This window comes from Protomyctophum bolini, assembly GCF_963924005.1.
Source record: "Protomyctophum bolini genome assembly, chromosome: 10".
In the NCBI taxonomy this organism is placed as follows: domain Eukaryota; kingdom Metazoa; phylum Chordata; class Actinopteri; order Myctophiformes; family Myctophidae; genus Protomyctophum; species Protomyctophum bolini.
Genome location: NC_137871.1, coordinates 25,153,099 through 25,174,903, shown reverse-complemented (window position 1 = coordinate 25,174,903; position 21,805 = coordinate 25,153,099). Strand labels below are relative to the sequence as shown.

The 21,805-nt window shown below is 43.2% G+C and overlaps 1 protein-coding gene across 1 annotated transcript; it reads left to right on the top strand.

Annotated features, from left to right (window-relative positions):
- Window positions 1-766: 766 nt before the first annotated feature.
- Window positions 767-20,223, top strand: hdac3 (histone deacetylase 3). The gene is made up of 15 exons (XM_080774043.1): window positions 767-967; window positions 2,814-2,896; window positions 4,781-4,923; window positions 5,601-5,682; window positions 6,780-6,836; window positions 7,619-7,674; window positions 9,461-9,594; window positions 9,719-9,799; window positions 10,109-10,182; window positions 11,835-11,899; window positions 13,162-13,251; window positions 13,859-13,917; window positions 16,075-16,154; window positions 17,272-17,429; window positions 18,559-20,223. The coding sequence occupies exons 1-15, from the start codon at window positions 901-903 to the stop codon at window positions 18,626-18,628; spliced, it is 1,299 nt and encodes a 432-aa protein (XP_080630169.1). The 5' UTR covers window positions 767-900; the 3' UTR covers window positions 18,629-20,223.
- Window positions 20,224-21,805: the final 1,582 nt, after the last annotated feature.

Below are 21,805 nucleotides of genomic sequence, written 5' to 3'. Positions count from 1 at the left end.
GTGTGACTGTGTGTGTGTGTGTGTGTGTGTGTGTGTGTGTGTGTGTGCGCGTGCGTGCATGCGTGTCTGTGTGTGTGATCAGTATAAGTTAATTAATATATGATAACCCTTCCACAGTAGTAGCTTTTTTACATTTTCTATTTTCCTTCATAATAGCCTACCTAATTTGCGTATTTAAATGTACAATTTCAGAATATGTGTAATCAATAAATCATTGTCTTCATGTAAGTAATCAACTGAGAGTGTACAAATGGAACCAAATGGACCCGTACATTAATTTAGGGCTTGTGTTTCTACTCATTAAGATTGTGTCCATGGCAAAAAAATAATAATAAAAAATCACACCTGTGTGAAGTGAGTGGTGGAACTCTGTGTGGGGGTACCCAGGGGGTCCATGGAACTTCCAGACCCACAGGAACGAGCCCAGGGTCCTGGCCCGGTTCCGGCGAGCCGCCCCACGTCCGAAGTGGTCAAGAAATGACAGTTACCGTGTGGGACCCCCCGGGGTCCCCAGGGGGTCCCTCTACTGTACCAAACAAATGCTATTTTCGTGCTCGGACACAGCCAGGCAGACAGGCAGTCAGAGACACACAAAGCTCCTTAATGAAGTGGTTGCACCACCAAAGATTTGTGTTTTGGGGTGGGGGAACTTGGTTTCTTTGACCTAGTTGCTTTTTTCTCTCGGTATCTGGCAACACTGGTCTCGCTCCACCACCACACTCTCCGCCCACCCTCTCTCTCTTCTCAGTCCACCAACCAACCAACCACCACCGCCTCTCTCTGTGTGTGTGTGTTTAGTGTTTACAATGGCGGCTAAATGCTAAAGCAACCCAATGCGGTAGTTTATTTTAGTTTACAGAATATTAATACTGTCCATAAATCCGCTTTACTGTAACGAACATGCAACTGTCCAACAGCAACAGAACCGCGTATTTCTACGACCCGGACGTGGGCAATTTCCACTATGGTGAGTGAATGGAATCAGTGTTGTGTTTTCTTTTCAGCTAGCAGCTATAGATAGCTAGGCCTCGACGTTTTACACCATTTTTTCTTTTGATCGATTAAAAAAAAAGGTACAGTGCACATAGCTCTGGTCAATGCTAATGGACCAGAGCTACAGTGCACATAAGATGAGAATATGATGCTAAAAGGATAATTATACCACAGAGGAGCCCAGGGCTTATTTTCATTGAGGTCCTGTCCTGTGTATTAAATTCATACAGAGACACTCTTAACCTAGCCCCTCTCGGAACCCCCTGGGTCAGCCCAATCCGAACCGAACCGGGCTGACCCGTAGGGTCCCTGGTCATGCTAAGATTTTCCAATGCGATTGTTGGAACGCGGATATACACAAACTCATCGTTTAGTCCATCGGCGCGGAATTAGGACGCTTTTTATTGTGTTTGTTTACGGATGTGCGAACTATAAGTACCTTACATACCTCTGATAAAATCTCCTGTGTCGCGGAAGCCGTTAAGTATTTTTAATCCATGTTTGATTAAAAATGTCGCTTTGATTTCTTCTTGTTTATTTACCGTTTATTGTACCGCCTCTCGATGTGCGGTTGGCTTTGCGGGCTATGTCCCTGCCTCTGATCTGCTCCGTCATAGCTGTAGCACCACTAGCTAGCCAGATAGGCGGTACAATGAGGTGTCAATAAACAAGGTAGGAAGAAGCGACATTTTTAATCAATCATGGATTAAAAATACTTAACGGCTTCCGCGACACAGGAGATGTGTCGGTATGGTATGTAAGGTACTTATAGTTCGCACATTCGTAAGTCAATACATGAATAAACATGGTAAAAGCGCGCAGAAGTCCGTCTCATGGCGTGTTTACATTGTATTTGTTTGTGCGTAACTGGCGACAGCCCAGCGTGAAGCAGGACCCAATGCAGTAAAGTCATAAAAGTGTCAGAAACTTTACTACATTCGGGTTCTGCTTGCAGGGCTACTCTTAACCCTGCAATACATCAGAATGATCCAGATTTGACTGAGGGACTGCCATTGGATTTGTTTTCTCCATTTTCGTTTTTAATGTCATGTGAAAGCAGGAAATCATAGCTTCAAATTGACATATTAGTTTGACCCACTGGTTTTGGAGATGTGACTAGAGTAATAAGTCTTGCAGAAAACAGCGAGTTGTGAAAACACAAAACAGGCTTGAAAGGTTCACTTCTGTAGACTCTAACATTACACCTAGCTACATTTTTTTAAGCATGTATTTCATATTTACATGTCGATTTCAGCTCCTCCGACATTTATTTTCAGACATGCTCTAGTGAAGAGTCTGCCTGTGCTATTATTCACTTCCGATAAAAATAAATTTCTGGTGAAAAGCTGGAGGCTCACTCGTATATTCCAGTAGTAATAGGAAAAAAGCCTTTGTGTGTCAGCAATGGTCCATGGATATGTTGTAAGTAAGTGTGGTGTTGAACATAATTATTGCAGCGGTAGATCTCGTCTTGGAATAAAAACACGTTCTCATGGGCTTGCAAAGGTTGCTGTGTATCACTGACTGCCGCAATTCAATTCTGCTTTTTTGGTATGAGATATTGCCAAAGCAAGTGTCAAAAAAGAAAAAACATAAAACAATTTAAGAAAAATAATGGGGAAAGCATGTTTGGTTGGAGGGAGCTCAGCATTGTGTTAAACAGAGCTATCATCTATGTTATGGGAATAAAATCTAAAGTTTAAAGCTTCAATCAGTGATTTCTTCTACTGGTTGGCTGTAAGAACAGCAGAAACATGGGTTTTTAGAATGATATGGATGTCTCCTGTCTGGCTAATTTTCACTTGCTTCCTCTCTTCCAGGTACTGGTCATCCTATGAAGCCTCATCGACTGTCTCTGACTCACAGTCTGGTTTTACACTATGGACTCTACAAGAAGATGATGGTGAGCATCTAGACCTAGAATGCCTGTGATCATTTAATTATACTTCGTAAATTTTCATGTATCATAGGCATAGATAGCTTGCACCGTTTCCTGGTAGATATGAAAATGTGCGTCATAAATGTGATAAATGCTCTGTTTGTACTCACCCATTAAATAATTCCAAAGACATGGAGTGAAATATGGTCCTCTAGTTTTATATCCATGTGAAAGTTCTGGCACAAAACGCGTATTTAGTGAATTATCTCCACTTTTTCAAGAGATGCACACGGACGCCTTTCTCTCCGGCGAGGGGGGGCCGGAAAGATCGATGAACTGATTTTACAAATACGTCCTGTTTACCGCAGACGTCATCACCAATTGACCAGGGAAACACAAAAGTTTGCTGTCACACAATTGGCAGGTGGTGTGATTAATTACCCAGCACCTATCGCAAAGCACCTGCCAATTGTGTGACCGCAAACTTTTGTGTTTCCCTGGTCAATTGATGATGACGTCTGCGGTAAACGGGACGTATTTGTAAAATCAGTTCATCGATCTTTCCGCCCCCCCCCTCGCCGGAGAGAAAGGCGTCCGTGTGCATCTCTTGAAAAAGTGGAGATAATTCACTAAATACGCGTTTTGTGCCAGAACTTTCACATGGATATAAAACTAGAGGACTATTTTTCACACCACGTCTTTGGAATTATTTAATGGGTGAGTACAAACCATAGACTGTAAAAAATATGGACAAAGCGTTCCGCGGGTCTAACATGAACATAAAATGAAGCCTGTCAGTCCTTGCAATGGAAGTCGCCATCTTTCTAGATCCGTTTTGGCCCAGTTCAGGCCAGCTGGCCCATTGGCTGGCCCAGACAACGAGGCAGGACTTCCCCCTTCTTCTTCGTTGGTTTTTATTTTGACTCGAGTGGGTGGGGGATCCCGTTCATAGACTGTAACGGTAGCCACGCCCCTCAGAACATGCGCGACTTTATGGTAATTTTTTTTATAAATGGGACCATAATTTTCCAAAAACAATATTATGACATTAGAAATGAGACTTTAAACTAGTGACTGGAAGCAAAAAGTATTCATGACCATGTTTATTAAGGTAATACAGTCTAGGTGAAGTTGGGCCAAAATACATGGCCTTCTATGGGGCTATGGGTTTTTCTGGGTCCAGTGACAGCGCCACAACAGGCCATTATATGAACTTTCATTTCCTTAGTGGCTTCACAAAATATCCGTCTGACTGCCCCCCTGGTACAAACGGAGCATTTATCACATTTATGCCGCACATTCACAAGTTCTACCAGAAATCATGGATGTGATCTATGGCTCATGTATGTGAAATACTGTACATACTGTATGTAACAACAAGAGCCGTTCTAGGGCTAGTGAGCATCAATCTGCCAGTGATTCTATAAATTTGTCTTCTAATCTAAACGGAAAGCGCTTTACTGGAAAACTTGGATTGCAGCGGTTCTCAAACGGACCCCCACGAAAGTATTTGGCCGCCGACCCCCCATCTCAAAATATTTTGTTTCAGGAAAGAAAAGATTTTAGTTAAAAATGATTGCTTTTCAGAGCGAACGTTTTGAACTCAAATCTTTGCTTCTGGGGGGTCACTGGAACAACATATATTCATATGGGGGGTCCGCGGCCAATTACATATATTTTTGAGGGTACTTGACATGAAAATGCTTGAGCACCACTGATATAGAAACATGAGGTTTTTCAGAAAACTGGGTTTAAATGGGTTAAAGTGAGCACAAGTGAGCAATTTCCAACCAACATCATGAGAATGGCACAATTTCTTCAGTCAGTCTACTCACTCAGTTTCAGTCGACAAAATGAACACTGATCATGATCAATGGATCGATCGATTTATTTTTCCATTGCCTACAGGTGTTTAAGCCATACAAGGCGTCGCAGCACGACATGTGCCGGTTCCATTCAGAGGACTACATAGACTTCCTGCAGAAGGTCAGCCCCAACAACATGCAGGGCTTCACCAAGAGCCTCAACACCTTCAACGTCGGGGACGACTGGTCAGTGTGTGTGTGTGTGTGTGTGTGTGTGTGTGTGTGTGTGTGTGTGTGTGTCACAGCTAATACACCAGATATTGTTGTTGTTGATGAGGACAGTAGAGAAGTGACCATTTTGGAAGTGGCATGTACATTTGACCACAGTCTGGAAGAGGCATTCCTTACCAAGGTTCTTAAGTACCAGCGTCTTAAGGATGCTATTATACAGCTTGGCTACAAATGTAAACTACTTGTGTTCATATTCACCCGAGGGTGTCATATTTGGAAGCCTCGGTAATGTCCATAAATCAGTCATGAGGGGCCTGCAGATTGCAGGCATGCCCAAGCCAAGAGCTAAGGCATCGGCAAAATTCTGTTCAGTATCTGCATATATGGAGAAGGCGATGCTTTCTGTACCCGTGATCTGTATCCTGAAGCACTTGTTGTAGAGTTTTTTCAAGTTTGTGCATCCACTATTGTTTGTGTTCAAGAAATTTCTTGTAAAATGTGAATACAAATAAAGATGTTAAGTGTGTAGAAGTAGTTGCTGGGTTTGAATCCCCCTGGAGGTGGACTGGATCTACTTCTGTGTGGAGTTTTGCGTGTTTAAATTATTTCTGTCCCACCCTCTTTTAAATAAAAGGCTCTAACGTGTGTGTGTGTGTGTGTGTGTGTGTGTGTGTGTGTGTGTGTGTGTGTAGTCCTGTGTTTCCAGGTCTGTTTGAATTCTGTTCTAGGTACACAGGCGCGTCGTTACAAGGAGCGACGCAGCTCAACCATAAGGTAACACACACGCATAATTAAACACACATGCACGCATGCATAAGGTTAAGTGCTATAGCGCCGGGAATCCTCAAGATGGGGTCGTTGCCCGTGCCAGACGTTCTTTAAAAAGTCCCCTTAACCCCCCCAGATGTTTGAACCGGTAGTGAAAGTCGGCCATATCATACTACTGACCTGAGATCAGTTTGGCTCCGCGATCACTTATTTCATCATAACGAAGTCAATCTAAACTCAAATCAAGCACCGAATATCGCATGTTTTGCATATTATGATCCATAATGCATATAAAGACGACTTGTGTGCGTGCACGGGCGTGCACACGGAAATTGTGGATTAAATGCGGATTAAACAAAACTCGCCTTTATGGCTCTGGCACATAAGGTAACACACACACGAATGCATGAGTGATTTACAAATGTCTGACATTACAGACCAGGCGGCAAGCATTCGGTCTCAGAAATGCAACCAATGAATGAAGTAATGAAAACAATTAACCGATTCCCCTACTCCAGGCAGCTGTTAAATAAATGTCATTCCATTGAAGAGAACTACACGTCGTTAGTAAACCTTTTCATAAATACTTTTACAAAAAATATGATTTTGTAAATTATGTTCCATTCATTGTAAAATTGGTGATTAAGCAGGGTATGCATTCGGGGCTTGTGATTGGGTTCTGGTGAGTGAAGACCTACCCCTCGCTCCCCTGCACACTGATAGCATACCGCTTCCATTCGCAGCCATCGTTCTCTGAACTAGAGGCTTTCAAACTGCTCTGCACAAACCAATTGGTGCTGTCGGGCTTCCTTCGTCCATATTCTTTCACAGTCTTACGTTTCAGACCTAAATGTCATGTCAGTTCTTCCTGGACAACAGTGGACTACAGTCAATGTGTCCTGTAGTTCCAGTCAGACCGTCCCAAGTTTCTGTGACTACATAAGATTTAGTCCAAAATAAATGCATCTCATACAGAACATGGATTTATTATACAAAATGTAGCAATACGTTGATAAGCATTTTTATTTCATTTGACTAAGCTGTTCTTACCATTAGTGTCTAATCTATGGTAGTAATTTGACTAATTCGGCATTTTGTTCCAGATCTGTGACATCGCCATCAACTGGGCTGGGGGTCTCCATCACGCCAAGAAATTTGAGGTAAAAAAAAAAGAATGGCAGCATTTTAGAATAGAATAGAATGTTGTGCATTGTTTTATTTATTTAATATTTTTTTAATAACGGACGTGTTTCGGACCGGAGCTTTGTTGTTTGTCAGCCTGCTGCAGCGCTAAATAAAACACCAAGTACATGGTTGTGGTCTGTCGGACTCTAGACCAAAGAGTTGACTGTTGAGATATAATGGCTGACTTGTTCCCCCTGTGTTCCAGGCATCCGGGTTCTGCTATATAGATATATAGATATAATGGCTGACTTGTTCCCCCTGTGTTCCAGGCATCCGGGTTCTGCTATATAGATATATAGATATAATGGCTGACTTGTTCCCCCTGTGTTCCAGGCATCCGGGTTCTGCTATATAGATATATAGATATAATGGCTGACTTGTTCCCCCTGTGTTCCAGGCATCCGGGTTCTGCTATATAGATATAATGGCTGACTTGTTCCCCCTGTGTTCCAGGCATCCGGTTTCTGCTATATATAATGATATATTGGCTGACTTGTTCCCCCTGTGTTCCAGGCATCCGGTTTCTGCTATATATAATGATATATTGGCTGACTTGTTCCCCCTGTGTTCCAGGCATCCGGTTTCTGCTATATATAATGATATATTGGCTGACTTGTTCCCCCTGTGTTCCAGGCATCCGGTTTCTGCTATATATAATGATATATTGGCTGACTTGTTCCCCCTGTGTTCCAGGCATCCGGGTTCTGCTATATAGATATATAGATATAATGGCTGACTTGTTCCCCCTGTGTTCCAGGCATCCGGTTTCTGCTACGTAAACGACATTGTAATCAGCATACTGGAGTTACTCAAGTAAGAGCGCTACGCACACAACATAATTTGCAGCAATTGTTTGTGTTTCAAGCATTATGTTATACTTTAGCTATTGGAAAAAAAGCAGATCTACAAGCTCATATTGCGGCACCGCACTATGAGCTTGTACTGTGCTACGCAGAGGTTCTGCTATTTTTGAAAAATCTTGAAAATGTGGCTCAAATCTTTGAATATATTTTCTCTCAGAGCGAACATTTATAACTCAAATCTTTGCTTCTGAGAGGTTCCTCCTGGAACAACATATTTTCAGATGGGGGTCGGTGGCCAATTACATATCATTTTTGGGGTCCTTGACATGAAATATTTAGCACCACTGATACAGAAACATGAGGTTTTTCAGAAATTTTGAAGAAGAAAGCGAGTAATTGTGGAATAATTCCATGTAATGGTGTAACGGGTGCACGGTTCTGGAAGATATACACTGTAGGAATAAATACCAGCACTCACGTTATATCCTTTAGGATTCTTGTTTATTTAAATTTTGCCCCAGGCAACAGACCAATGGATGTTTCGGCAGAGTGGCCTTCTTCAACTCTAATTTAGACAACAATGTTTCTGTGTCACTTATAAAGGGGACCTGGGTGCCTTGCACTAAACGGTCCGGGTGCGCAACATACATCATCATTACATCGATACATTCGTTGTTCACAACAAGAAAACAACAAAATGACCACATACAATATATACAGCCTATTGGATTTTAAGATCCATATCGGAAACACTATAAACCGCAAATCTGACCCGTGCAGGTCTCTAAGACCCCTCTATAAAGACAGACTCAGATTACACCATTCTATGAAAGATAATTAGAAAAGGTATTATAAAAACATCCTAGTAGTAACTCCTCATTGAGCCCTTTCGGGTGTTTGTGAGGTGTGTGTATATACCAGTATACCACGGCCCCCTCCTCTTTTTAAGGGCTGACCTCTATACCCTGGAACTTCAGAGAGCACACTTTATGTCCCATCTCGTTAAAGTGTCTAGCCACAGGAGAGTTTTCAGCCCTTTTCAGAAAATTGTCATAATTCTGAAGACATTTTTTTTAAATTTCGACGGCAGGCCTAAATGGGTTATTTGGATCACAATGGACTTCACTAGACCATACGTTTTGTGCAATCCTGATGATTCTACTTCACTGTGCACTTTATGAATTTATCAAATAAATCAAATCAAACGATTATTTGCATGACAATGAAGTAATACAGAAAGTCATAATGGTGACACAGTTTGTATTGTTCAGAGATTAAAATAGGGTGCATTTTGCATCCCAAAATGCAGTTTATAGTTAAAACCCATTCTGGGCGGGAACCCCTTTTGGTGTTTTACCCCCTCAGGCCGGGAACCCATTGTTGGATTCTGTACAGTATGTACAGTATTCAAAAATGTAAAATATTTAAAGCTGCTATATCAATATTTGAAGTTTTTCATAAAACTTAAGTCAGGATTTAGAGGCGTTTTTAGAATCGGTCTCAGGCCTAAATGGGTTAAGGGACGCAATAAAACAACGACCTCTGCATCCACGGGATGCACTACTGTACTACTGTACTGTTTTTCTTATTCTAGTTTGTTTTGCCTTAGCCTTAGTTATAATAATCATTTATTCTGTTTTCTACATGAATATAACCAAAATGGCAAAATATGACTCCTAACGTCGTTGAAGTGGGACTCATCAAATCTCCCTGGGACTCATCTAAAAGACCATCCCTGCATCCCGGGACTCAATACATTGAAAACCTGTTTACATCACTGATTTCTTGTTCTCCAGATACCACCCTAGGGTGCTGTACATCGACATAGACATTCACCATGGGGACGGCGTACAGGAAGCTTTTTACCTCACTGACCGCGTCATGACCGTGTCCTTCCACAAATATGGAAACTACTTCTTCCCAGGCACAGGTAAACATTGAAAATACAACTGTACATTTTTTTACATGGCATTTGCAAAAGTGCCACCCATAAAATGTTGACGTCATCAACGTGTGTGTGTGTGTGTGTGTGTGTGTGTGTGTGTGTCCTGTAGGTGACATGTATGAGGTGGGTGCAGAGAGCGGTCGGTACTACTGCCTCAACGTTCCACTCAGAGACGGCATCGATGACCAAAGTGAGTCCTTATTGTTGTTCTAGACCCCCCACACACACACACACTAGATATTGTAATGTGTTAAACCTTTTCATAGATGGCTTCATAGACTTGTTTGACATGACTGGCATCAGTGTTGTGTAAATTAGCCTAATGTTTTTTTTCTTCACATAATTATGAAATTGTGTCAGACTCAGAATGTCATTGGCTTACCTCTGCATTTCTGGAGTGAAGCATTCTTAATGTAAAGGGATTTGTTAATGTGTACTGTACATGCACGTACACACTTGACTAACGTGTGTGTGTGTGTGTGTGTGTGTGTGTTTCTAGGTTACAGACAGTTGTTCCAGCCAGTCATTAAACAGGTGGTAGATTTCTACCAGCCAACCTGCATCGTTCTACAGGTGAATCTATTATAAACAAAGGAATAATACTATACAATACAATGTATAATAATATAACCACAAGGCTCAGTGGCCTGCATCTGGTTTCTCTCAAGCAGACGCCATGAACCGGAAGCAGCAGGACAAGAATCTGATATCTCCATAATAATGTAGTCTAAGAGCTCCATTTTCGTCACCACTAAACCCCTTATCCCTACACTTCTTTGCCTTTTTCACTATTTTGAAAAACATTTTTGAACAGTTCAACTAGCCAATCTACATTGACACGTTTTGAGCTTGTAGACTGGCCATTTTAACCGTTTCAGTTCATAGGACGCACCTGTACGTCATAAGGTACAATGGATGTACCTGTACGTCCTAGCGCACCCTCAAAGATACGGGGCGAGATAAGAATATTCAGAATTTTTCTTATTATTATTTTTGGCATTTCGCTTTTCTCTTGCCGTATGCTAACGCTCGGTGCAATTATTAGCTTGTCATTGACTCCCATGTTAGCACGTCGGAAAGAATGACTCGTATCTCCTAATCCAGGGCGCTCTCCGTGGTGATTAATGGATCGATATGCTGGCGCTTCATTTCTGCTCCTCATCCGTCTCTCCCGCAAAATATGAACGCTTTTTGGATTATATATTGTATAAATTAAAATGATCAGGGATGTGAGGTCACTTTGTAAAGTCAACTTTTTTAGGAAAGTGTTTCCAGTTCATGGCTTTCAGAGTAAAAGCGATCAGACAACTCCGGCACCCCAGAGCTCCTATTTTGAAGCACTTCCGGCACTAAATGGTTTAGTGGTGACGAAAATAGAGCCCCAAGGGCCACCCCTTAACCCTTATCCCTATACTTATTTTCAATGTTTTAGTTCAGTAGTTTTAGTTCAAATAGCTGATCTACAAGCTCACTTTTAAATTTATTTTCAATATAGTAAAAAAATGGCAAATAAGTTTAGGGATAAGGGGTGGCGCAAGATGGAGACCTAAGTCTTGTTAGCTTGTGTTTACATTCATCACCATAGTCTGGATTTTCGGTGGTGAGGTGACCACAGCTCCGGTGGTGAGGTGACCATCGAAGCTGAAATAACGTTGAGCGGTGGTGAGTAAAAACAGAGAGAAGGGCTGGAGCGGTGGTTTGCTCTTTACCGTGCCTCGTGACGCCATGTTGTAGTCCGGTGGTCACCTCACCACCGAAAATCCAGACTATGAATAACGCTAAAGTGGTGTCCAGGGATCATCTGGGTTCCAAATGGACCAGTAACAAGTCTGTAACTCTGAGAGTGTACAAATGGAACCCAATTTTGGTTCCATTTGTTCACTCTAATAAGTGAGTTAACACTCAATAAGTACACTCAGAGTCATGTGGGGTCCATGAAATAAAAAAAGGTTTAGAACCACTGATCTAGGAATAAATACAAATGTAAATATAATAAAACATGGTGCAACATCAAGTGAAGCATTCTAAATAGAAAATAATTGATTACTGTAAAAGACATCATGTGATAAATGACGCGGAATCTGATTGGCACAGACTGGCTCACTCACCAATACTGATACCAGCACATTTTAGGCAGTATTCTTATCGGCATCTTTGTATAGCTGTGTATCCGAAACACACAATACATGTACTAAAACTATTGTGTTTTGTGTTAACCCGTCCAGTGTGGAGCGGATTCCCTCGGCTGTGACAGACTGGGCTGCTTCAACCTCAGCATACGAGGACACGGGTACGACTTGTTCTCTTCACGTTTACCCTGGTTTATATGCTACTGTATAATATAATGTATGAAAAAAATCACACCTGTGTGAAGTGAGGGCCGCTCTTATTGTCACACGTCATCATACATCATCTCATTCTGGCCAATCACAATTTGCGTCTTGTGTCTTCAATGTCCACAAACCCTCAAAGCTGGCCATCAATTTATTTTAAATGCATAAATAAATATGCTAAGTTCTTCAGCCGCGGGAGATATGACGAGAAGGGCGGGGGGGGGGGGGCAGCGGCTCAGGGATAGAGTGGCCGCTTGGGGACCAGAAGGTTGTGGTCGGCTGTGGCTCAGGAGGTGGTAGAGCAGGTCATCTAATGATCCCTGGGTCGACGGTTCGAATCCCGGCTCCTCCTGTCCACATGTGTCGTTGGGCAAGACACTGAACCCCACATTGCCTCCAATGAGTCGGCCGGTGTGAGCTCGCCACCATTGGTGTGTGAATGTGGGAAGTGAGGACGCTGGCGCCTCCCAATGTATGAATGAATGAACCATTGTAAAGCGCTTTGAGCACTTGGAAAAGCGCTATAAAAATGCAATTCATTAAGGTTCCCAGTTCGAGTTGAAGTGTCCTTGAGCAAGACACTGAACCCCTACTTGCTCCCGTTGAGCAGGTTGGTGCCTTGCATGGTTTCCTCCGCCATCGGTATGTGAATGGGTGAATCATGTGATCTAACCCATCCATCCATCCATCTTCAACCGCTTATCCGTAGTCGGGTCACGGGGGCAACAGCTCCACCAGAGTGCTCCAGACTTCCCTCTCCAGAGCAACATTAGTGACTTCCTCCTGGGGGATTCCGAGACGTTCCAAGGCCAGTGAGTCGATGTGTTTCCTCCAACTGCACCTTGGTCTGCCCCGGGGTCTCCTCCCAGTGGGACGAGTGTCGAGGACCTCCCTAGGGAGACGCCCGAGAGGCATCCTAACCAGATGCCCGAACCACCTCAGCTGGCTCCTTTCCAGGCGAAGGGGCAGCGGTTAGACTCGGCTACTCCGAGTCTCTCTCGTGTGACTGAACTTCTCACCCTATCTCTAAGGGAGATGCCAGCCACCCGTCGAATAAAACTCATTTCGGCCACTTATATTCGCGACCTTATTCTTTCGGTCATGACCCACACTTCATGACCATAGGTGAGAGTAGGAACGAAGATTGCTCGATAAATTGGGTTCCATATATCTTTCGGTTAATTGACCAACCGTGTGTGTGTGTGCGTCCGTCCTACAGTGAGTGTGTGGAGTTTGTGAAGAGCTTTAAGATTCCTCTGTTGGTGCTGGGTGGAGGAGGCTACACAGTGAGGAACGTGGCTCGCTGCTGGTAAGTCTCATCTCAGTTTGCTCTATAGCAGTGGTTCCCCCAAATCAACATGTATTAGGCCACGGATCCCCCCCATTTGAAAACATATGCCAGTTACCCCCATAAGGGAGGATTTTTACAGCTCTAGCAGTGATTCCGAAACATTAATTTCAATGACCCCCAGTTTCACACGCATTAGGCTACGGACCCGCGATTTAATGGCATTTCTATCTCTGGTACCCCAATTTATATTCTCAAACCACTGTTAAATTTAACGGGTCCATTTGGTTCCATTTGTACACTCTGAGTTACAGACCCATAAGTGTCCATTTGGTTCCCAATCCATTGAGCTAGGTACCCCCTGGAACTCCCTCAGGTACCCCTGGGGGTCCCCGGACCCCACTTTAGGGACCCATGCTCTATAGTATACCCTGTTTCATCTCTCGCTCCGCTAAAAGGGGTCCTTGGCCTGAAAAGACGGCCTAATGCATATCAAACTGAGGGGGGTGTCTTTGAAACTCAAAAGAGAGTTTGAGAATAGCTGTGTGTTACTGTTTTTGCGTGAACATTCGACCAAACTACTAAACTAATTTCCTTTCATGTCTGGTCTTGTTCCGCTCCATCCCAGGACCTATGAGACGTCTCTTCTGGTAGATGAATCTATCAGTGATGAGCTGCCGTACAGCGGTGAGTTGCTAAACCATTCAGAACACATGGGTTCAACGTTTTCAGTCCTTTGGATGCTGGAAGTCAGCATGTCGTCTATGGGAACATTTAAAAAAAACTACTCTTGAAGGAACTACTGTTTAGAATCTGTCTCAGATCTTAATGGGTTGAACATCGGTATTTGTGCATTCCTTTGAGAATACGAGTATGCACAACTAGCCATTTCCTCCACTACTTCCTCCACTAGCTGAATGTTAATCCACAAAACCATTTCCATATAATCATATAAAATCACACCTGTTTGAACTGAGTGGTGCAACTCCTCTCTCTCTCTCTCTCTCTCTCTCACACACACACACACAACAGTGCCACTTTTGCCCCTACTTGTACTCATAGTCACATAGTACACATAGGTTAACACGGACATTGCTGTTCCTTGGAGTGGTTGCAATACTCAAAAAAACAACAACAATAAACTGTTATTGTCTAGATATAATGTACTAGTAGGCAAATATCAGAAGTTGTCTCTCATCTGGTGCCCAACCTGTAACCACTTAAACCCCCAGCATCACTATTCCGTTGGGGACAATGGAGGGTATGCGTGACATCATCATCATACCTGGAAGTCATCCATACGTTGCAAAAAACGACATTCCGCCCTTGACAGCTCTTACATCCAAACAGAGAAAGTCTGATTGAATTTAATCTGATTGCATTAAACGACGTAAAACAACGTTAAACGCACTTTGCCGCTCGATTTGCCATTCACTTTATGCATCCTCATACCATACCCTCTATTCAGAAAAGGATTAGAAGATCGTTGTGAGCTTGTAGATCGGCTATTTCCGGGGGTGCAACTAACGCCAGTTCTACTATTAAGTAAAGAAGTTGTACCGTTGCGTTAAGTGGGTATGGCTCGGGTACGGGTACCCCGTTCCACATGATGACTGCTGCCGAGCTAAAAAACGAGTCCTTTCCCATTATACAGCTTTTGATTCTGCGTGGTACACTGAGCGTGGAGCAATGCATCGAACGTTCATGCATCCATGGAACGGTACGGTGAATGAATACTGTAAACACACCATGTTGGTGTTGGTGCATGTGGTCACAGGTGTGTGTGTATGTTTATAGAGCAGGGGTCTTCAACGTTTGTCAGGCCACGGACTCCTTAGCTGAGAGAGAAAGAGATGAAGCAGGGGTTTTTAGTTCCCTCTCTTTGCCGAAAATAGCCGGTCTACAAGCTCACAAGTTCCTTGCATCGTGAGCCGTTGTGAGCTTGTAGATCAGCTATCATTTGGCTGATATAAAGTTCTCCTTAGAATGGGGATGCTAGGGTTCAAGTGGTTCATGTAAAATACTTACTTGCCTATCACAGGAAGATTTGGTAAATCCGAGGACCCCCCCCCCCCCTGTTGAAGACCCCTGTGTGTGTATATAGAGTATTTAACCACAGGACTCAGCCACCGGGACCTTTCCATTTGATTAGCTTTTAATTAAACACACGGTTATGCTGCGTTCACACTCGCAGCGACAAAAAGCTTCAAAACGGACCCAAAGTGCGGCCCAGCTACGTTGCTTGCCAAGTCGCCCGTTGAAAGTTCAAGCCACACTGTGTGTATGATAGGGAATGGGGGGATATAAAGCACAGGGAACCAGCTAACGGCAATCATTAGTTTGGTGCAGGAATTTTGGGGAGAGGGAAGGGGATGAATCAAAAACGTGTGCTTTGTAGCGACATGTGCCGTGGCCCGTGTCATGTCACGTTGTACCTTGGTGTCGCTGCCTGGCGTCCACTGAGGAATGTACGTTGTAGCCTGTAGCTGTGTCGCTGCCAGTGTGAACTCTGCATCTTCTCCTGCTTTGGGGGTGGTGCTGTCCAACAGTCCAACACATTTGCCACCGTAAAAGTAACATTCGGCACAGGCATGGATTTAGAATGTAATATGCATTCATACTTAACGCAGGCCATGCTAATGAATACTGTAAGTCCAACGACACAGGCGCTGATTGATTTGTTTTTTCTTTTCCCCTCTGCTATTCTGTGCTCTCTTCTCCCTCCGTTCTTTGGTTCATGTCTCTCTGTCTCTCTCTTTCCCCCTCTTCCGTTTTCTTTTCCTCTCCTTCTCTCCCCCCTCCTCTGTTTCCTCTTGCTCCCCTGCTCTTACTCCCTCGGTTCAGAGTATTTTGAGTATTTTGCTCCAGACTTCACGTTACACCCCGACGTCAGCACCAGGATAGAGAACCAGAACTCAAGACAGGTAACGTCATACCATGAATTAACGTCATAGAGTCGCCACAACTGTATATGCATGATTCCATAGAAGCCAACATGTCTTCTGTTAAAGCAATGTCTCGGCACCGAAAATAAACAGAAATCTACGCGCAGTGCTACGTGTTTGCTTGTAGATCGTCTATTTTGGGTTGTTAGCAATTTTAGGATTAAAGATTACATATTTCCGTGTCCATGCCTCAGGGGTTCATACAGAGTGTTCCGTCTTCTCTCCCAAGCTTGACGAATAAAAGTTGTCAAACTAGCAAATTGAATGCATGTTCGGAAGCATCTTCCATAAAACCTCTTCCAAGGGGCGGCGGTGGCTCAGGGGTAGAGCGGCAGGATGGTAACCGCAAGATTGCCATTTCGAACCCGGGCTCCCCCGGAGTTAGTGTCGAAGTGTCCTTTAGCAAGACACTGAACCCCTAATTGCTACCGATGTGCTGGTTGGTGCCTTGAATGGTTTCTGCCGCCATCGGTGTATGCATGCATGTGTGTGTGAATGTAATGCACAACACACACACACAGTTTGGCAATTAAGTTGTGAGCTTGTAGATCAGCCTTTCTTATATACAGCATATCGTCTCTGTCGGGAGGAAACCTCATATGTCCAAATTCCAAAACTACATTTTCATTATTCAAATTCCAAAACGGCAAAAAGTAGCAGATGGACATTAAGCTCAAAAGGCTTTTGTGTGACGCTGTTGCATGATCAGGTAGGGCATTTATTTACAAAAGGAAAATCTAAAAACGTTAGAACAACGATAGTGGTGGTTAATTAACCCGTTGTCACCTGTGTCACCTTAGCTTTCAACCCCATTATTTTATACTTTTAACTATTGAAGAATAGCAGAAAATGGCAGATCTACAAGCTCGAAACCTTGAAAAATCGTGAAAACGTGTTCAAACTCATATTTTCTTTGGGGGGGGGGGGGGGGTGTCCTTGACATGAATATAGTTTGAGCACTGCTGATACAGAAACAGACTTTTTATAGAATTCGGTCTCTGGTCATAACGGGTTAAAGCACTATCTGGTGTCTGTGTGCGTACGTGTTTGAGTCCTGAGCAGCTGTGTGTGTGTGTGTGTGTCCTCCCTCCCTCAGTACCTGGAGCAGATCCGTCAGACGGTCTTTGAGAACCTGAAGATGCTGAACCACGCCCCCAGCGTCCAGATCCACGACGTGCCCTCCGACATGCTGAGCTACGAGCGCACCGACGAGCCCGACCCGGACGAGAGGGGCGCGGAGGACGGCTACAGCAGGTGACGCACGCATGGGTCCCAAAAGGACCCCCACATTGACACTAATTAGCCCGCGGACCCCCCACTTGAAAAGATATGCCAGGGACGACCCCCCATAAGAGATGTTAAGGCTCTAGCAGTGATTCTCAACCCGTTTAATTTCAAGGGCTACCCAGTTTGACACGCATATCTGTCTAGAAACCCCCATTTAATGGCATTTCTATAAAGCTTATTTTTTTCGCCCCAGTAATTTCATGGAGAAATCAAAGACAAATCGGAGAAATTCCATAAATTTGAAAACTTTAAGAAGTAGTGAAACTAGGCGATCTACAAGCTCGCAACGTGTCACGAAGCAACGCATTGTGAGAGCTTGTATATCGCCTATTTTCACTACTTTGGGGGTCCTAGAAAACATTGAATTTCTCTTTAGGGTCACGGGATGAAACGTGTGGGAACCACTGGGTTACAGCTCTGTCGCTAAACAAATGAATATTTCAGTCATTTGGTTCCCAAGCCCCTTATTTTATTTTATTTTTTGGGGAGGGGGTATTTTTTTAATATAGTTTTTTCACAGATTTTGCCACCATGTTATTTTGTGTGTGAAAAGTCATGCTGACATTAAAGAGGAGTACTTCAAGTTGCCATGTGTTGCTGTACTTCAATATATTTTGATGAGAAGTATTTCTTTTAATGAAATACTTAACATTGGGTGAAATATACCCGCGTTTATTATGTGATGGTGTGACAAAAAGGATGTTTAGTGTTCTAGGGTTACTGGTCTCGGATACGACATAAGAGCAAAGGTTAAAAGCCTCAATCTGTGATTTCTGCTGCTGGCTGTATGTACAGCAGTAGCCTGTGATCAATGCCATTTTTGGGTTTCTGATCCGGTCTGGAGTGGAAATAACGTAACCAGAACGACCCCCCCCCCATACATCTGGTGCCGTGCACCAGTATGATTCCCTTAGTCTAAAATATGTTGTTTGGTATAATACTAAATAGTTTTGTTTATGTTGGTTCAATATGTCCATCATTTATTGTAACTCGTGGTGAGCTTAGAACAGCAAGAAGATCGAGTTGTCAGTCACAAGATTTTATTCAGCTTTATTCCGTGTGTGTGACTGATTGGTTGGTGATGTCACTTCCCCAGGCCGGAGGCGTCCAATGAGTTCTATGACGGCGACCACGACAATGACAAGGAGAGTGATGTGGAGATCTGACATCCCAATGGACTGGACTGAGTGGACCGGCACTCCTCTCTCTCTCTCTCTCTCTCTCTCTCTCTCTCTCTTACTCCTCACTATCCTTCATCTATACATCCATCCAGCCATGCCTTCATACGGACAGCCAAGCCATCTTTTTCTTTTCTTTTTCTTTTTCAAAATGACGATAACTGTATCATCTGCAGAACTGGGAAAAGTGCTGGCTTGAGAATAGTGTGGACGACGCCCCAAGTTTTTTTTAAGTTCCTTCTTTTTGTGTATCAACAGAGTGAGAAAGTCAGTCAGTGAACTTAAAAAGACACTCCGTTCAGTTAGGTCAGGTTAAAAAGCCTTTTTTATCTCTCATGGTTTAGATGCTATATAGGCAAAGAGAAAACATCTCTGTGTGATAGGACCACTTTTGCCAACTGTAAACCTGGCTTACAACAGGACAGGATTTATTGACGACCTAGTCCTGGCTGCCTTGTCTCAGGCTACCTCTAGCCAATGGGAGAGCAAGCAACAACCAGAGGTTACTAGTTCTGATTGGCTGCCTGGTCTCAGGCTACCTCTAGCCAATGGGAGAGCAAGCAACAACCCCAGGCTACTAGTCCTGATTGGCTGCTTCGTCTCAGGCTACCTCTAGCCAATGGGACAGCAAGCAACAACCCCAGGCTACTAGTGCTTCTAGTAGCGACCTAGTCATGATTCAGAAACGCTGCAGATGGCGGCGTGGCGTGAGTGACAACAGCTAATGTTATTAGCTAACTTTAGCTACAGGAAAGCCATAACAAAACACCGTGATTGAGCCAACGAAAGAACGTCGGAAACGAATGCAAAACAAAAGGAAAGAATAATAATACAAAATGGGGGCAGATGCACAACGGAGACAGCGCTTGCACCTGGCAGTTAATTATACTTGTGTCATTCTTTTTTTAAATGAACCACTTGTAGATTGGCTATTTTCGGCAAAGAGGGGGGGAGAACAGACTACAGAGTGAAAGGTCAAGTTTACGAAGAATTTACGGTTTAAGTGGTTAAATGTCTGAAAATACACGTTAACATGAATCCGTCATACACTGATGACAGTTGCTGTCAATTTTATACAAAATGTAGTGTGGCGGGGGGGGGGGGGCTATCCATTTTTTAATAGATATGAAAACCTTTGCCATAATATGCCCAAAATAGGCACGCCGGGTTCAAATCGGTTAACATGAATTTTATAAATGGTGCACACCTGATTTGTAGAAATGGCTATAATGGGTAATCAGAACGCTCGCCCCAAAACACACTCGACCCCTTTTTTTCTTTTATTGTGGACCACTCGCCCCAGCGATTATTAATAAGGTTAGGTTCTCCAGGCATAGTTTTACTGAGGTTACTTTTAGGAATAGCTGGTGGCGACCCGTTCCCAGGATTTGACCCGAGGCGAGTGCGTTTTGGTGTGAGCGGCCTTGTATTCCTACAATGCCATGAAACTGCACCCTGTATGTATACGGTATGTATGAAATTACTTGTGAGATCAAGCAACTTCTTTTGTTTGTTTGTTTTTTGTTTTTTTGTTTGTTTTTTTAATAAAATGAGGCCACACAACTGAACGTGGTAGAACCCAGGAGTAGTCTTAACGCATTTATTTTCTTTGTACTGTGTGTATACACAATGTATATACTGTAAATCATTGATATGTCTTTCAACCCATTTAGGCCTGACATCGAAAAAAAAAAAAAAAGATCAGTGGTGCTCAAAAGATTTGAGGCACATTTTCACGATTAAAAAAAAATAGCAGACCTACAAGTTCATAGTGCGGCGGTGCCGCGCTATGAGCTTGTAGATCTGCTATTTTTCAATAGCTAAAGCATAACAAAATGCTTAAAACACCAAAACGGGTTCCCGCCCAAAATGGCTTAATTTAGAATGCAGGAGGCAGACGGTTGTGGAATTTTGGTGGCTTAAAAAATAAATAAATATATATATATATATATATATATATATATATATATATATATATATATAGTAGTTTGAGCCAAGATAGAAATTCAGCCCTGACATGGCTTGGCTGTTGTATTCTTTTTTTCTACTTCTACAAAGCCAGAAATCGGTTGCATGTGATTCTTTTTTTTAATATTATTGTTGGTGACATCATATATTTATTTTTTTAATAAAAAAATGTACGGTATGCTAACATGCATCTGGTGTAATTAGGTCTGCGTCCTGCCAATTTATGCACTGCAAACGTTGTCTGACACCTTGATTGAGTTGAGACCAGTTGTCTGACACCTTGATTGAGTTGAGACCAGTTGTCTGACACCTTGATTGAGTTGAGACCAGTTGTCTGACACCTTGATTGAGTTGAGACCAGTTGTCTGACACCTTGATTGAGTTGAGACCAGTTGTCTGACACCTTGATTGAGTTGAGACCAGTTGTCTGACACCTTGATTGAGTTGAGACCAGTTGTCTGACACCTTGATTGAGTTGAGACCAGTTGTCTGACACCTTGATTGAGTTGAGACCAGTTGTCTGACACCTTGATTGAGTTGAGACCAGTTGTCTGACACCTTGATTGAGTTGAGACCAGTTGTCTGACACCTTGATTGAGTTGAGACCAGTTGTCTGACACCTTGATTGAGTTGAGACCAGTTGTCTGACACCTTGATTGAGTTGAGATCAGTTGTCTGACACCTTGATTGAGTTGAGACCAGTTGTCTGACAGTCTATGGTTGAGACTAAAGAGCAACTGCAGTTACTGCACGTATGCTATGCAGCCAATAATACACAACTATTGCACAGCTAAATGGAAACGGTGCTAGACCATGGCTAGTCAGATCTACTATTTTCACTAGTCTGGGTCTTTTACAGGGTACAGCATGAGCTTGTAGATCTATTTTCACTAGTCATCAAAGTTCTATTTCGGGTCTCGGGCTAAAATATTTGGGGATCCACTGATACAAAGTAACTAAGTACATAACTAAGTACTGTACCTTTTAGTTGTAAAAGAGTATGGGACAACGCTCCACACGTCCCAAACTCTTCTCCCCTCTGGCTCCAAAACTATGGAATGCACTTTCCATTGCAATCAGAACTACAGATTCACTCCCAGTCTTCCACCGCCGTCTGAAAACGCACCTCTTCAGACTCCATCTTAACCTATAGCACTTTCCGTAGTACTTGCCCTAGCCTCGACCTCCTAGCCTCGA